Genomic DNA, 17,725 nt, shown 5'->3' with positions numbered 1-17,725 from the left:
ATACAGAGTTTACTATGGAGTCCTCCGGAAGAGTTTGTGTACAAGGAAAGAATGCGATAAATCAAGAAAGCCAAGCGCTGTGGTCTTCAGTCGGCGGATGTTGGAATTGGAAGTTGATCAAGACGACGATCACTTACACGGCATGAAGGATTGTAAGCCTGCTTTATGAACTGTTTAACTTAATCTTCAACCTAAGTAAATTAGACAATGCAAAACTAATTAAATAATAGTTAAAATAGGTAACTGCTTGTTGTTGCATTTTTGTTGCGTGCCATATATCGTACTCGGGAATCTATTTTCATATATGCTTTGTTAGCGGACATTTCTTGGTCATTCGTGCACCTAACAAAATCTCTTGAAAAAAAGGGTAAATCTTTTGTAGTTTACGTTTAAATTTGAAACTTTTCTCAACGCTTGGTTCGAGCATAGGGCTTTGCCTCCCAACGGAGGTGACTTAGAAGGGAGAACTCATTTAACTTCCGTTGAAATTTCTTTCACTAGAGCACCGAGATTTCTTCAATAAAAAACGCGCCCCAAAAATACAATAATACCGCAACGATGTGTGGCCGGTGGATGTTCCAATACTCGTAGCGATGGAGTAAGCCTTCATAAATGGCCCGAAGATCCTAATTTCGCCAGGTTATGGATGAGAGCCGTGAAAAACACGCGATCCGATTTTGAGAACCCAACAAACTGTAGCCGTCTGTGCAGCATTCACTATTTCACTGCAGATTCTTTCGAGGAACAGTCGGTTCTGGTGAAATCTATGGGTTTAAAGATGAAAGCCCCTCTAAGATACAATGCTGTTCCCTTAGTTTTTGATATTAATCCGCCTGTAAAAAAGAAACAAAGGCTCGAGGACGAAAAAAAAACTCTCATCTTCACAAGTCCGTGACACGAGCGCGGGATTATTAAAACAAAATCGACAACAACTGCGTGGAGCATACAGAAAAGAGAAAGCTGCAAGGGGGTATGTATTACCTGTAAAAGAAATATAAAACTGTCCTACTCACACCTCTAAACCTGCAAAACACTTGCGGGAAAATCCATCACATTCTTTCACTTGGCGTGTTCTCCCCTCAGCAGAAGCATTCCACAAGCGTAGGATCGTCGAACATTTGCCTAACGTCTACTTACTTTCAGTACAACGGTAAACACTACAAAAAATTACACGGTACTGCCATGGGGTATCCAGTTTCTGTTGTTATAGCAGAAATTGTGATGCAGAACATCGGGGAACGCGCCCTTTCGACTTGCCAACAGACGATACCGCTTTGGTTACGTTACGTTGACGACACCTTCACCGCCGTTCGACACGACGAAATTGTCGCATTCCACCACCACCTTAATGAACAAAACACTGACATACAGTTTACCAGAGAAGTCAAAGAAAATGGCAAACTTCCCTTTTCTAGACTGCCTGGTAAGCCACAACGACAACTCATTACGGACGACAGTTTTACAGGAAAGCGACACACACCGACAGATTACTTGACGAGTCATCCTACAACCCTACATCACACAAAGCCACAACTATCAGAACTCTAACACGACGCGCACAACTAGTATGCGACTCGACAGACAGGTTATCCGACGATAACAAATACCTTCACCGTGTTTTTACGAAGAACAACTACAACGACTTCATCCGACGAAACACTCACCGACCCACTACCACTACCGAAACAAACGACACCGCAACCCCTACGACTACAGCAACCACACCGTACATAAAAGGCATGTCTGAAAAAATCTCGCGCATCTTACTACCCTTCAATATCCGCGTCGCCCACAAACCCATCGCCACACTACGTCAGTTACTAACCAACGTTAAAGACAAAGGCGAACCGTGGAACAGACAGGGAACGATTTATAAGATCAATTGTTGCGACTGCCAAGCCTCCTACATCGGTGAGACTGGCAGAAACCTCACAACAAGACTGACTGAACACAGACGGGCGACGAGGAAAGGTGATGTCAGCAATCACATTGCTGAACACCATCGACTTACCAACCACAACATTGACTGGGACTCTGCGCAATGCCTAACCTACAGCATTGACTATTTTCAACGACTGACTCTGGAAAGCTGGTTTACCAACTTAGAACAGACTCCCCTAAACAGATGTCAACAACTACCCGCTCCATATAAACGACTCATTCACGACATAAACATCACAAACGACCGAAAAAGAACGACCTAACTTTACCGACAGATCGAAACAGACCAATCACGACCGACTTACGTCACTTGAGTCGTACAGCCAATAACATCACGGCAAAACCAACCGATCATTTCACACGAACTGGAATAAGAACATTCTACTGACAAAAACCATTCACTTGACTCTGATGATGACTTCCGCACGGACTGTCGAAACATCAGCCACTACCACCGACAACAGTCCTTCTCATGACTACACTCACCCGGACGATCAGACTACACCTTCACATGATACCTCCGGGTTCGAACCATTTACTGCATTAATAACTTTTCTTAATCTTTTTAGCCTTGCTTATATAATATCAAATATAAACCTGTATTCATTGAATGAAAAATGTAGCAAAAAGCTCTTTCAAACTTATAACCCAACTCATTTACCCGGTGCGTGTTCCAGATCCTCGATGCACATACAGAAAATGAACAGGTTTCTCTTTCCAAAAGTAACATAACATAAAAGTACCGAAGAATTAGATTTTGCATCGGTAGAATTCTCACCCCAAGCTCAAGATGTCAACGCCCAAACTCCCAAAGTAGGGAAAGATGTCTCTGTGCAAATTCGGAGCAGTCGTACCGCTAGAGGCAAATTTATTCACTTGAAAATACATAAAATACAAATCTGTTGTGACAGTAGTTTGACCGTCCCGAGGAAAGTAACCAAACCGCACGCTAAAATAACTTGGCAGGTTGTCAGACGTCCGTTCCAGTAAAGAGTAAAAGCACACAACGCACTTTGCTCAAGGAGTTTATTACGTCGACCGCGGTTCAGAGTGAGGAGCAGAATTCGGATCAAGAGGAAGAAGGTGAAGAAGAAGTAAAAGCTTTATTTAGCTTTATTGTGTTAAAAACAAATGCCGGTCTAATCAAGTTGAGGTCCTACATTTTTATGGCCAAACACTGCTGCATTTCTCAAATCTAACGATCACTTCACTTTGTGAAGTGACAAACGAAGAGATTTCGCCAAAAGGCGAAAATTGTAACTCAGAGAAATCGCTTACCAGTCTGTTTCGAAATCGCCCGAATGGATCGGCTTAATCTAGTTCATTCGAGGAGTCAGAACTAGCCTCACTGTCTTAAGGGGGCCCTCTGGTTAAAATTTGGTAAAATTGAAAAATTTTTCGCCCAAGTTTTTTTTTTGGAAAAATATTTACTTGACTCTATCTAGATTTTGAATATGTTGCTTGTTTTTACATAAATTACTTTGCAGAGTCAAAAAGTGGCCTTCTTTGAACGTTGTTTTTCCGTTGCAATGGTAACCAATTCAAAACAAGAGCCTTTTTCCCGAATTATTTTTGAGGCGTTAACGCTGTTCCACGGTCCTGAGTTTGGAAACAGACCGTAGTTCATTCCAGATTCCTAGAAGTTATTTTTGAGGCCTGGTTACTGAGTTACAAGGAGCTCTAACGAATTTTGTCCAAGTCACTTTTGTTGATCTATGCGTAGCATTTCACAGTTTATTGATTCAGTTTATAAAGGGTTAAATTATGCCGAAGCTAGGGAAAAAGCAGTCTGTTTTAAAGCAGGGAATTTCAAGAAAGCGTAAAGGGTTCAAAGGAGTTCAAAAACAAGCGAAAAGAGCGGCAAGCGCAACGAGCGAACGAAGGGTAAATATCACGTTCGTCGGTGAAGATGACGTGGTAAGCGAAATGATTCCACCGCCTGCAATCCCGGTTTCTGCGCGAAAAATCGGCGCTTGTGCTAGTGATACGTCTCTGTCGGATGAAAGTATTTCAGATGATCTGGAAATTGCTGAAGGATATCGCCTGGTATCAATGGAAAGTCTAAGGAAGTTTGTAAACAGAGTACATACTCATGGACCATGTGCCTCAGGTGAGCCTGTTGAAATTTTTGCACAGTGTCACTTATTATGCCGGAAAATTTGAAACCAAGTCCATGATCCACTAATTTATCTGGATTTAAACTAGAAAATTAATAGATCGTTTCCTCTAATTTCTCATTTAGGTAAAGTTGAAGTGTTAGAGAGCACTGTAAACAGAATGGGAATGAGCAATTCAGTCTTTGTCAAGTGTGACTGTGGCATGACAGAGTTCCTTGCTACTGGCGATCACCCCTCCAATTATACCACTCCAAGGACAATTCAAGGTAAAGATCTGAACCGACGAATAGTGTATGGCACATTTGAGATGAGAGTTGGAAAAGAGGGAATTGCCAAGCTGTGTGAAATGCTTAATATGCCATTCAGTATTTCACTCTCAACTTGGTATGAGCACGAAGAGGCACTACTCAAGGCCCACGAGGAGATATTAGAGGAGCAACTAGCCAAAAACAGGGCTGAGGCAAGAATGCAGGCTATACAAGAAGAATGCATCACTGATGCTAATGATCAAATGATAATTAGTATCCCTGTAAGTTTTGATGGCTCCTGGTCAAAACGAGGTTATACTGCCAATCACTGTGTTGGATTTGTTATTTCTGCTGCAACTGGCAAAGTGTTGGACCTTGAAGTTATCTCAAAAACCTGTAGTGTGTGCTCACAAAAGAAGTCAAGTCTGACTGAAGACCAGTTTGAACAGTGGTGCCAGACTCATCATTGTGAAGGCTCTTATAAAGGCTCCAGCCCAAGTATGGAGATGGAATGTGCCAAAAGGATATGGGGAAGAAGTGAGCAGGGCTTTATCAGGTACACATGGATGATTTCTGATGGGGACTCAAAAGCATATAATTCTATATGGAGCATTTATGGTGCCTGTGACACTTGTCACGATTATGAAAATCTACAAAACAATGATCAAGAGTACATTACCTGGAAAGCTTCAGAAGATTTTAAGAAGTGGGAAGAGGATCACCTGGCTGGAACTGCAGGCTGTGACCGGGTCATGAAATTAGACTGCATTGGACACGTTCAAAAGCGACTTGGAAAAGCACTGTATGAATTTCAAAAATCCTCAGTGAAATTGAGTGATGGAAAACCAATGCATGGAAGAAATGGAAGACTGACAAAGGCTGCTATAGAAAAACTGAAAAAGAATTATGGCAAGGCAATTCGTAACAATGTAAAAAGAGAAATCACAACCACTGAAGAGAGGGACCAAGCTGTGCAGACTATGAAAACTGAGATTCTGGCTGGATTGTTCCACTGCTTGAAGCTACCCAATAAAGAAAGGCACCAGTTTTGTCCACCAAATTCTTGGTGTAAATACAAGAAAGGGCTCCCTTGCCCTAACAAGCCACACCATCTTGACAAGGTGTTTGAGGAACATCTTTGCAAGATTTATGACAGGCTCACAGATTCTGCCCTTCTTGCAAGGTGCTTGCCTGGCTATACCCAGAATGCTAATGAGTCCATCAACTCCCTGGTATGGAACAAATGTCCCAAACACAAGTGGCATGGCAGAAGGAGAGTGCAGCTGGCTGCTTTGTCAGCTGCCTTACATTTCAGTGGTGGTGCCTCCATGAAACATGCTATCATGGAGAAGGTTGGGCTCACTGTGAGTGATACTGCCAAAATGGAAGCTAGGAGAAGGGATTCAGAGAGAATTAAACAAGCAGAGAAGAGAGTGCAAGATCAGCACAAGAAATACAGAGTTGCCAGGAGACAGGCTAAACAGCATAATGAAGATCTAAGGATTCGTGGCGAGGGTGTAACTTATGCAGCTGGAGCTTTTGGAGAAATAGAACCTTGTAATGGACCCAAAAAGAGGAAAACTACGCAGAAGACCAAAAAATAACTTTAGGGATATTTCTTTTAAAGCAGTTCTACCAACACACTGTGTTTTTATTGTAAAAGCTAACTTGAACCCATGTTTCCATAACATTTCCTTTTAAATCACATTTCCTGCAAATATGGGTTTTTCGTGATTATTTGGGTGCCCCCTTAAATTTCTCAGGATGTATTTGTGCTAACAGCTCCAAATTTGCCACAAATATTTGAGACATAACATACTACAAACCTATTGAGCAAAATTCAGTTTGACTGAAAAGTGTTGAAGTTTTGGGGAGTTAATCTTTTCTTGGAATGAATTCGTTGCCATGGCAACATTAATGATTGAAACCCGATTTTGCTCAATAGGTTTGTAGTGCTTTGTAAGTAGATCCATGATGCTTAAAACCAGCCCAATTGGATGTATTTTGAGCTTTGAATTTGAGGGGGCAGAAGAATAGTTTAAAATGATAGAGTTTTTGTTTTTGTTTATTATTTACTAGGTATAAACAAGTCTGGTCAACTTTACTTGTTGGCTGGTAGGTAGGGTCATGTACTTGCCTCCTGCCAATTTTCAGCAGTTTGCTATTAATGATTATGATCCTGTGACTGTTCTAGTTATGACCTTCTTTACTGTTGGATTTCAACCAGAGGGCTCAAACACATATATGGCTCAGTTCCTTGAGCGTCTGCACTCTCGATCACCGACGATGAATCCGAAAAGGAATACTCGAATCTCTAGAGTCGGACTCCGTTACGATCGCTCGTTTGTTTTTCAGTTCTCCTATCTACGTCATTGATTACGTATTTAACTTAGCCTCCGAACAGGCTCCTGGCCTGGAGGGCGCGAAGCAGGGGAAGGAAGGGGAAGATTTGTGTGTCCCCACGTCTGATTAAAAGGGGAGCCTGTTCGCAGGCTATGTTTAACTAAGAGCCATTTCAACTTCCGGTCTTTGAATTGAGTGAATTTCGCGCTTTTGCACCAGGATTTTAATCGAATGAAAGGTTTTAGGGAACTTTTTCTTCTTCCTCGCAGTAGCTGTTTTGGCAAAATATTTACATTTTAATTAAATGATAAAATTTGGTGGAGAGTATCCCTTTAATGCCTGAGTATTTAAATGCTAGACCATCGAAAGTCACGAAGATTACAGATTACTCCGTGAGGTAGGTATGAAAGGAGATGGGAAAGGAATGGGAAGAAAAAGGGAGAGGGTACCAAACTACCTCCCTCCCATGCAGTTTCTCCCCCCCCCCCCTCCTCCGCCAAGTTACACCTGCCACAAATTGTGAAACAAACTGTCTTTGATTTATCAAAAACGATCTTTTGAAGTTTAATTTTTTTTGCCTATGAACGAAAATGAGGTATTTAGTGTTACAAAGATCGATGCAATTATGGTCTTTGTGTGTGTGTGTGTGTGTGTGTGTGTGTGTGTGTGTGTATGTGTGAGTGTGAGTGTGTGTGTGTGTGTGTGTGTGTGTGTGTCTGTATGTGTGTCTGTGTGTTGTGTGTGTACCGCCATGTTTGATCGTGTGTTTACCGCCATGTTTGATCGCCATGTTTGCTAGTAGAAAGATATCGTAACCAAACTCATACTATTTTTTGTAGCTTGTACCTGAATAACAGTCAGCCGGTTGTGAAACCAACAGTTTGCCCTTCTTTAGCTAAACTTCGTTTTAGCTGTCTTCAATTCAGCCAAATTTTGAGAACTGCGTCAACAAGGTTTTTTGCCAACAATGGAAAGCACTATCAAACATCCCACTTATTGACAAATTTAAGTTGTATAAAATCTTGGGAGACCCAAGGAAGACTTCGCTTAGCCCTCTACGCTCCCTGAACATCGGTAAGCATGTTTTTCGTTAGTCATGGTACTGACGCGAATAATTTTTTTTTTTACAATCCAGAGCTTCACTCAGTTGAGATCATAGTCTTTTTTCTCATAACCCTAGCCTTTGATTTAGAAGTGATATTGTAAGGGGAGATTAGATTTTAGTGACTAAGGTTGGAGGGTTTATTAACCGGCTCAATTTATTTCCAGTTATGTTGATTCTTTATTTCGAAACATGGCATCAACGTATTTGTTATTCTTGATTAATCCTTTATTGTATATACAATATTTAAAACCGCATTGAGCAGCTTTTTTTCCAGCAGGGAGCTGGGGAGGAGGGATGGTGTAGTGGTGAGACTACTCGACTCCCACCGCTGTGGCCTGGGTTCAATTCCCGGACTTAGCGTCACATGTGGGTTGAGTTTGTAGATTCTCATCCTTGCTCTGGGGGTTTTTCTCCCTCCGCAAAAACCAACATTCCAAGATGTATCCCCAATTAGCTTCAAGCTAAATACCCCTGACACATTAATAAAGTTTATTATTATTATTACTATTATTATTATTATTATTATTTATTAGCAGGGAGCGCGATCGTCCTCCCTTTGTGACGCTTTTTTTCTGTCACGCAACATTGATTTTACACTGTTGTGTGACGGAGAAAGCGGATCAAAATCAGGCTTTCTCTAAGATACATATTGAAGTAATGATTAGAATAGAAAATTTCTTTCAACTCACTTGTAAATTCCTTGAAGCTAAAACAAATAAAAATTGAAAAGATTCAGTGACTGTTTAGATCCTTCTTGGTGTTAAGATGTTTAGCATGGAAATGATCGCATACTGCAAGGGTTGATCCCACAAATGGGGTATGTAACATTTTAGTGTGTTTTATGGAGAATTCCGTTGTCTGAAATGTCCCATGTAATGAAGTGGGGGCTGCTTTTCAGGAGGTGAACTAACGTGAAAGGTACATTGTTTACCTTTTCGTTTCGCGCTGTAGAGGTGATGGCAGTTTCAACTGAGACAGAGATAAGAGCGGGGTAGTTTTGTTGAGGAGCTCAATAACGGTGTAATTTGTTCTCATGTTACACGAAAACATTTCAGCCGAAAAAATCAAGGATACGATCCTTGTATTTGTCCTTTAGAGCAATTTCAATCGAATGTCGAAAGTAATTTCACTTTCAGTTCTCATTGGCTCTTGAGAACTTTCCTTTCTTCTGATTGGCTGTTTTAAATCCCTTGATTTGGTTTCTCAACACTCGATCTGAAAGTGCTCCGATTCAAAATTACTGGAATGTATTCAACAGTTGTGAACGGTCAGGTACAAATCATCAAACATTAAGTTAGAAGCAAGTAATCTGTCACTACTTTTCTATCCATTCACTTTCATCAACATGGCAAGAAGCTCAGTATGTAATAATGAAGATGCACGAGCATCAAATCTTAGACAAATTTTTTCCTCTTAGAAAACGAAAGAATCAATTGAAGTGAACGTTTCCAGTTGAAATCCCAGCGCCCTTAATCTTCACTTAACACTCAAGCAGTCTGTATCCGTGCCATACATTTGTCCTTACATCAGCAAAAGGTCTGTATATAACTCCTGCATTTAACCTCCATGGCACCGATAGCTGACTGCAAACTGCCCATTGTAAACATGTGATAACTGCGACATGCTGTCGCACAAACCTTATTAAGTGATTTTTTCCATGATATCTCTAATCATTTTTAATAATTACTGTTTTTCTAAACCCTTCTAACATCAAGCGATCTCTCGTCCAGTTCCTCGTTTCCGATAAAACTGTCTTGGTTGCTATAATGTTTTTTGTATACCGCTTTGATCTTGTTCTTTCAATTAATGCATATACAATATTTTACACCTTTGGTTTTCGGGCACGAACAAGAAAAGAAGAAAGGTGTTGTTACTGCAGCATGTTCAGCGTTATCTAAATAATCACGTCTCTCCTCGCTGTTTGCTAAGTAAGAGTACCAAAATCTTAATTACTTTTGTGGCATTGTGGTCGCGGGTACGGCGACACACTAGTGACCTTTATATAATTAAAGCTTTCTCAAATTCTGTCACCCTTATCACGTACTTCGTGGCACCTTAATCTAGATCCAAACAATTATCAACTTCTCCATGCGTTCCTTTTTCTGGTTTATCTAGTCAAAGATGACAGGCTTCTATTTAAAAGCATCAGATAAGCTTTCTTTTTTCTTTCTCCTTGATTACTGTTGAAAGGATTCCCTTAAGTGGAGCGGCGCGCCATTTACGAAAATAGCTCAGAAAAAGAGAATTTACACTCAGTTAATCTTAAAAGTGCGACACGGATTGTGTCTTAGTGAGTTTCATGATTTCTTTATGTTAGGACATTTTCTACGGATTTGGTGATTTTCGAGGCCTGGAAATTCAGGGCGAGCGGATGTCGGTGACATGATGCAGAGAACAAAGTATCTGGCAGCGACCGTGATAACTCGCTTTAAATCTAATTCCCTCTCTGTGAGAAGGCAAATTGTGGCGAAAATATTTGTCTATAGACAGAATTCACCCTCGAGACAAGTTGCATGAATTCGGATAGGCTCCAAAAAGAAAGAGCAAAAGCATCGAAAAAGCAGTAGACGAGAGGCTCTGACGAAGGGCTAACGCTCAAAACGTCGGCTTTTTAATTCTTTACGGTAGCCAATTTACAATTTCAACTTTCAGTTGATGTTACCAAATTAAGTTGATGTTACCAAATTAGGTAGAAAATATGGCCGACTCACGGGGAAGAGGGAAAGCCGTCTGGGACATCATCCAATCACAGAGCTTTTTTAAAAGATATAATAAAATTTACAGAGCTGCGTTTTAACCCAATATGTGGTTTTAACGACGAGCGGTAAAAGATACAGGTTTTCGTCCTAATCCGATCAAAGCAGTCATGACACAATTTTTTTGATGTATAAATTCATCCATAACAGGAGTGATTTCCTATGCGTGCAGGCCAACTTCTTGCTGCCAAGATTTCGCCTTTTAATCATATCACGGGTGATTCTTTTTTTGTGGACAAAGTAAAATAATAAGATCAAAGGCAAGATCTGCTAAAAGGCTCCATTGGAATCAATATCTATCCGGTCCCTATCTTGCTTTATTGACAAAAAAAAACTGCATGTTTATCTTGCCAAACGAATTTCAAAAAACACCTTCATTTTGAAAGATAAAACGCAGAAAAGACGACACTTTCAGTTGAAATTCCTCACCCCAGCCAACCAAGGCTCAAATTCTCCACTCCTGGGCACGGACGACAGTCAAATGCCAGTGGGTTGCCCGGGGGAAGTTGAAGCTTCAAAACTCTGAACTTCCGTAAAAGCTCAAAGGAAAACCCATCGGGAAAAACGAAACTTTAGCGAATATAAACAGCTGCCTGTTAAAAGAAAAGAAAATGTTTATTAGTAAATTTCGTCGTCGCATTTGGGGATCAAGTTAGATAAATACTGTGTTAAAGTGTACTTACCCTTTCCCCGATCGGAAGCTAATTCCCAAAACTGCGCCCGCGTCACTGATTTAGCGGTTTTAGGAAACCGAACCGAATTTCCTGATTTCTTATTGGCTAGAAAAAAAAGTAATACGTAACAGAAAAGGCAATAAAAAATTACTCTCTGCGCAAACTAATGAAAGTCTCTTCCAGTGTTCGCCATTCCTGGCACTGGCCAAAATGATTGCGGCTGAACTGGAAACAGTTCAATCTTTGAGGGGGAGGGAGGGGGGAGGACGATTGGTGCTGTTATCTAGCATCGCTGAGTAGTTCTAAAAGTTGCATGTTATTATGACGGCATTATTGGCAATGCACAGAAAAAGATCAATTAAAACATCAAAGTAATTAATTCTAAAAACTTATTCAATCCTTCGTACTTCAGTCTCTACTTAGTCAAATCGATTTAAGGCTCAGAATGTTTTAAAATATTTTAGCGACCGGCGTAAGACGCGTTGAGTAATATAGTTTCCAATGAAAGCACCTTCTGAGAGATCGTAGGAAGCCTGCAATAACAGAAACTGTTAAGTTGATTACTTTCTGTCGACTGTTTTATTTCAAAGTTGTTTCATATATGCTGTAATTTTTCAGTTCATCAGATAGAGACTCTCTCTAGACGTGGTCATCAATTTACATATCACTAATGATTCGCGAACATGTTCATTTCATGCAGTTACCGCCTGTGAAAAATCTCTCGCAGTCGAAACTTCGAGCCTTATAAACGATATTTTCTTTCAATCGGCCGTGCGGAAAAAAGGCATCTACGAATGCCGTTGGTTATTTTTGGTATAGGAAGAGGAACTTAGAAACTTAAAACTTTTCTTTGATTAAGAAGATTCAATCACTGAAAACAAACACCTTTTCAAGGGTGTACGTTATATCATTATCTCAAATATTTAATATACCTGGCTTAACTATTTCTAGAATTACAAACGAAGTCTGCACAAGATTACTTTGAAAAACAAACTAGGAAATAGCTTGCCTAGACGCTATTAACAAATTTCTCTCTAAATGAATTGTAAACAATTTTGAGTTCTCTTCATCGATAGTCATTCCGCGAGAAAAATTACGCGTTTCACAAACTCGCCTAAGGCAAACGGTCTTCTTGAATCGCTAGCTGTCAAAACATCAATACTGTCACAAAAGCCTATAATGATTAGATGACATGGATATTTGAAATTAAAAATAACTGATTACCACGAGTTTTATCTTGTTTCTTTTAAGAATCTAAACTCTTAAAAACAAGTTAGTAGGTTGGAAACATTGCAATTTTAGATTTCAACCATAAGATTGACAGAAAATTCATTTCTAACCAGCGATCGATTCAGGATCCGTGACAATCGAACGATGATGTTTTACTTGCTGATCTTCTACATCGTTTTATTCTCAGTTTCGGGGTACTATCAACTTTTATACCCTTAAATGAATTTTCAGTTTATCCCAGATTTTTGCTGCCATACATCTTACTCAGGAGATATTTAAAACCGACACTCTGTCATGGTTTTAGAGCGTTTCCACTTTTCATTTGAATTACTGTTTAATAGTGAAAACCACATAAGAATAGACAAAACAGTTCACATTGCAAAAGCTAGGAAACAAATTTTAACAACACTGTTTATTTTTGATCTCCGATACCAGGGGAGTGAATCAGCGACGTTTCAGAGTGTTGGACATGGATGCAAAAGGCAATCTATATCTTTACAAGACGGCGCTACTGTGCAAGAACGAGATAATCAAACGATTGAGAAATGGGTCGTACAGTTTGGCAGAACAGAGAAAAAAAGGTGCGAGTTTGCTATCAGTTTTACTTTTTAAAACATCAGTATAAACTTATAAAGACAAGCGAGGTCACCCAGAATGTCGCCGTCCTCTTTGCCTCATGCCTTTGCATTGATTTCCCGTTGTGTCTAGGTTTCTGTTGGCGATTGGAAACTATTTTGTGTGTATTTTAATATCTTGAAAATATTTACGATTTCGGACTGCTTTTTCAGAGTCCTCTTCTTTTCTTTCAACACCAAACATTTTTGTTTGACTCAGTCTCGAGTCTCAAGACACACAAGCACCATTTAAGATGCACAAAGTTATTGGACCGGGATTATGCTTCTCAAGAAAAAATAGTGCATGACAGTGATATCCGTTGGGGATGTTTTTTGATAGTTTCAAGTCTCGTTTTTACAGACTCAATTGGATTTTCCAAGGACTTTGCGGCACTGAACTGCAAGGATATAAAACAGAAATTACCATCAGCTGTGTCAGGCATCTATTGGATAGATCCTGATGATGGCTCCCATAGCAATGCTTTCCAGGCTTTCTGTGACCAACAGACGGACGGAGGGGGCTGGACGCTAGTTTACAGTTACACCTTCACTTCCTTCTCGAGCTTTGTTTCAAGCTTAAATGCTGTCACCCCGCGTCCATCTTGGTCAACTAAAAGCGCTAACGTTCGAGTGTCCAAAACAGTTCCATTAAGCGAGACTCAGTATGAGGCCATGAACTTTGCATTGTGGCACAGCATTGGTAACGAATTCCTGATCAAGAGCAACATCAACAGCTGGGTCGCATGCAAGGAAGGTACTGGTAGCTTGGTGCAGTGGAAGGCGGGATCAGTTTCTCGTAAACTGGTGAAGCAGGTTTCTAAACATTGCACTGGAACGGTACCAAAATCCCTGAATCTCTTTAATTCCGGACCTTCCCTCTATGTTGCTAGTAATTATTACCTCTATGATGGCGACAGAAGGATGAATTGCCCTACCCATGATTCCTGTGGTGCAAATCGACAAAACCAGCTTAAAAATGTACCGAACCCACACGGGAACATTTTTCTCCGTTGAAAACTTATGAAAGTCTTACATCGCGTAAGGGTGTATATTCTGTAAGCGACAGCAGTGAAATCTTCCGCTCAGAAGTTTCAAAGCTAATAAAGAAGAGATCTTGATTATAAGATATTAGTGCCTGATTTGTTTTAAGCACCACTCCTCAGCAGTTGGGCAACACTCCCAAGCTTTAACAGTGAGACCTTTGGCAAAGAATTTCGACCTGTAGCGAGACTTCCTTCGTAATGTTTTTAAGCACTGTTCTGGATTATTTCAACCAGCTCTCAAGAGCTTTGGCCGACCTTTTTAAAATTTCTGTCTGAAGAAAGGGAAAAGCACTAACTCTTATATTCAAAAATTTATATTAGTAATTATTTGAAAACCCTACACCCAAGGTGTATGTTGAGATAAAAATGCTTAATTTTTTTATGTGCTATTGCAGGAATTTTTCTGAATAATTGTCATTTTAAGAATACTCTTTATAAAGATCATCGGGCTCTCCAATGTGTTTCTTCAAATGATGATACAATGTTAAAGTTTGTCTGCAAAACCGTCTTCCTATGCATGATCACAAACTATTCACTAGCACAGCGGACACTCTCCAGACACCAAAGAGGTTTGGAATATCAAATTCTCTTGTGTCGACCAATTATGAAAAAAACTTTTTATGAAATTTATGCAGGGCCATACGTTTCACTTGATATTCACTGACCTTCCCTCCCCTCCCTTTCCACACCTTGTCTCAATACGCATCAATGCAACTTCCTTTCTAGTGTTCAAAACCCTGATAGGACATTCGAATTTCCAATTGCTTCAATATCCAAACGGTTTGCTGAATTAATAAGAATTAATACCTTCAAAATGGAAATTTTCTCGGCGAGAAGAACTCATGGGCATCGATATCACTTTGCTTTATTGTAGTTTTTCCTTAAACGAAAAAAGGTTACTGTAGCAACGATGTAGCCCTTTAGAAACACCATTCACGCTCGCTTTATTTGCCTGTTATTCTCAAATGACATGTATTTGCCGCAACGAAAATAAAAGTCTTTAAATGCACTCATGCGGATATAGTCAGGCAGGGTATTCCATAGCTTAGCTGAGAAGTATAAAAATGAATTAAGGCCATAACTAGTTGTTCTAGGTTTTCTAAGTGACAGTATGTAATTACCGCGAAGATTATAAGAAGAGGACCAAAGTGAAAACATACCTCTCATATAAGCTGGAAAATGAGTGAAAAACAGGCTCTTGTACAATAAAATAAGGAATTCTGGATACACCCAGTATATAAGGAACTAGTGTTGACCTTAGTCAGAAGGCTATCATATGGCGACAAGTAATCCCTAAGTATAAATCTAAGTATTCTCTTATTCAGCGCCTCTAGTTTATCCGTATTCCGCGCCCCGCAAAAGTGCCAAACTGAGGAACAACAATTAAAATGCCGTAAAATGTAAGCTTTGTAAAGCGTAAGTAAGGTGTCCCGAAATCGTAACATAACATTAAATCGTTTATTGATCTTTTTGCATATGTTGGATATGTGACTAGAGAAATCGAGCTTATTATCTATTTCCATTCCGAATATCTCTAACGTGTCCTTTACTGAGAAGGAAAAACTAAAGTCTGTTTCGCCAAGAACGAGACCCTGGTGCTTGTTCTCGTTGACTAACATCCCATTTTCCTGGTACCAATGATTGGCTAACATGACATTGTAGGATATGCATGCGTCTACTGTCGCTGAGTCGACGTGGGAATAGTATATCTGATGATCATCGGCGTAAGCGTTCAGCCTGGCGCCCTTGACGTAAAACAAGAGATCGTTGATAAAGAAGTTAAATAGCATTGGACCTAACACACTGCCCTGCAGGACCCCACATTCAACGCTTTTCCAGGTGGAGAAGGTGCCGCCTATCTTGACTCTCTGAGATCTACCAGAGAGATAGTTCCTGAGTAGAGCGCCACTCTTGTCATCCATACCGTAGGCCTTGAGCTTGGAAAGAAGGAGTGGATACTCAATAACGTCAAACGCTTTGGAGAGGTCCATAGAGACCACCGCAACGAGCTCAACTCTGTCGCGCATCATCCTTCAATCTTCCGTCAGCCTTAGCAATGAGGTCTGACAACTATGAAGCTTCCTGTAAGCGCTAATCAAATCTGAGAGCACTTCGAGATGGAATTCATGGATCTGGCTTGCTAGAAGCTTTTCAAAAATATTTTACAGAACGGGGAGCACAGTTACAGGCCTATAGTTAACCTTACAAAACTCGTCGTCTTTTTTGAACAAGGGAGTCCCAGTGCCCATCTTCCAATTTGCAGGATAAGAGCAGTTTTCAATGGAATGGTTAAAAATGTTTGTGAGAGGCTCAGCAATAACAGATGCAGCGTGTTTGACCAGCCGTGGTGGGATCATATCGTGACCAGGCGCTTTACGAACATTGATCTCTTTCAATAAGCTTTCAACCTGAGATTTGCTTGTGCGATGAAAACTGAAGCAAGCAGGTTCATCTTTGCCCCTGTTTTCAAAGATTACTTTAATGCTCAGATGATTAGCAAAATCATTGCCATAATCCTCTTCCTCTCTCAAAGGTACATTATCAGCGATGTGTACAAAGTTTTTGTTAAATAATTCGGCAATTTCCTTTTGTCAGTAATAATTCTGTCCTTTTCCTTTAAGATAATATCATTGGCTCTTCTTGCTTTTGTATGTATAAAAAGGGCGGAAAGTAGACCAGAACTCGTGTGGGTTACCAGGCTCTGATGATTTCTTAACAAAGTACCGTTTTATTGCTTTTCACACGAGAGAAGTACCGGTGTTACGTTGAATTTTGTACGCCTCGTAATTTGCAACCGTACGGTTGCGCGTGAATATTTTCCACAATTTGTTGCGGTGCCTAATGGCTTTCCTCCATTGTTCCGTCATATATGGCACCTGATTGCCTCGTACCATTGTTCGCTTAATGGAGCATGCTTATTTATGAGATCTAGAAACAATTGTTCAAATGCATCAACCTTATCTCAAGTTCATCAAAAGCGGTAATAACGTGGAAAGGCAGAGATTGCATGTAACGCACAAAGTTTTCTTGGCTAAAGTTCTTGAAACTACGAAAGCAAATCTTGCGTGAACGAGCCCTTGGTGCCAATGATCGTAGGATTGTGTAAACCAACGAATGATCGCTGATGTGTGCATCCACTAAGCCAGATGCAACTATATTTCTCTTGTTGTTAGTGAGAATTAAATCGAGAGTAGTTTGAGATGTCCTAGCCTTTCGAGTTGGCTCATTAATTAACACAAACCGCAATTCTTCTACGGCTCCGACGAAGGGCTAACGCTCGAAACGTCAGCTTTTGTAATCGTTACGGTGGCCAATTTACCATTTCAACTTTGTTGATATATCCAAATTATCTCGTTACTCCCCCCGAAGCAGCCCCAAACAGTTTCTTTCGAAACTATCAGCCTTTACACATCACAGTAATTTCGTGAGTGGGTTCTTTAACGTCCCCTGCCTAACCAAATTAACTAATTAATAGATGCAGGAGACGGGACCTACGGTTTATTCGTCCTTATCCGAAAAGACTAGAATGTCTATCTATTTCTTGATATTAAAGAAAGGTAGCGCATTCTCCTCAGTTATTTTAAGACTTTAAGTGTTGTTCTGGCCGGGGCTCGAACCATCGACCTCGACCTCCCGCACAACGGTCCAGCGCTC

General features: G+C 40.3%; 3 protein-coding genes across 5 annotated transcripts in view; 2 read left to right on the top strand and 1 right to left on the bottom strand.

Annotated features, from left to right (window-relative positions):
• LOC148731343 (sorting nexin-5-like) overlaps positions 1-17,725 on the bottom strand; it is a 301,059-nt gene that overhangs the window by 113,451 nt on the left and 169,883 nt on the right. The window lies entirely within an intron of this gene.
• Positions 3,325-6,434, top strand: LOC111334766 (uncharacterized). Its single transcript, XM_022940576.2, has 2 exons — positions 3,325-4,051; positions 4,184-6,434. The coding sequence occupies exons 1-2, from the start codon at positions 3,706-3,708 to the stop codon at positions 5,908-5,910; spliced, it is 2,073 nt and encodes a 690-aa protein (XP_022796311.2). The 5' UTR covers positions 3,325-3,705; the 3' UTR covers positions 5,911-6,434.
• On the top strand, positions 9,521-14,042 carry LOC148731351 (uncharacterized). 3 transcript variants are annotated; one of them, XM_088760336.1, is made up of 3 exons: positions 9,521-9,573; positions 12,847-13,001; positions 13,390-14,042. In XM_088760336.1, the coding sequence occupies exons 1-3, from the start codon at positions 9,521-9,523 to the stop codon at positions 14,040-14,042; spliced, it is 861 nt and encodes a 286-aa protein (XP_088616462.1). The 3 variants fall into 3 exon arrangements, with proteins under 3 accessions (XP_088616462.1, XP_088616465.1, XP_088616463.1); XM_088760339.1 differs by lacking the exon at positions 9,521-9,573 and having other exon boundaries at positions 12,595-12,983; positions 13,387-14,042; XM_088760337.1 differs by lacking the exon at positions 9,521-9,573 and having other exon boundaries at positions 12,596-12,995.

This window comes from Stylophora pistillata, chromosome 5 (assembly GCF_964205215.1).
Source record: "Stylophora pistillata chromosome 5, jaStyPist1.2, whole genome shotgun sequence".
Classification (NCBI taxonomy): Eukaryota; Metazoa; Cnidaria; class Anthozoa; order Scleractinia; family Pocilloporidae; genus Stylophora; species Stylophora pistillata.
Note: the sequence above shows the minus strand (reverse complement) of the source record. Positions and strands in the feature narration are given on the sequence as shown.

Coding starts and splice junctions, on each gene's coding strand:
- LOC111334766 (XM_022940576.2), top strand. CDS start 3,706: ATGCCGAAGCTAGGGAAAAAGCAGTCTGTTTTAAAGCAGGGAATTTCA. Junction 4,052..4,183: donor TCATGGACCATGTGCCTCAG/GTGAGCCTGTTG, acceptor TTTCTCATTTAG/GTAAAGTTGAAGTGTTAGAG.
- LOC148731351 (XM_088760336.1), top strand. CDS start 9,521: ATGTTTTTTGTATACCGCTTTGATCTTGTTCTTTCAATTAATGCATAT. Junction 9,574..12,846: donor TCAATTAATGCATATACAAT/ATTTTACACCTT, acceptor GATCTCCGATAC/CAGGGGAGTGAATCAGCGAC. Junction 13,002..13,389: donor ACAGAGAAAAAAAGGTGCGA/GTTTGCTATCAG, acceptor TCGTTTTTACAG/ACTCAATTGGATTTTCCAAG.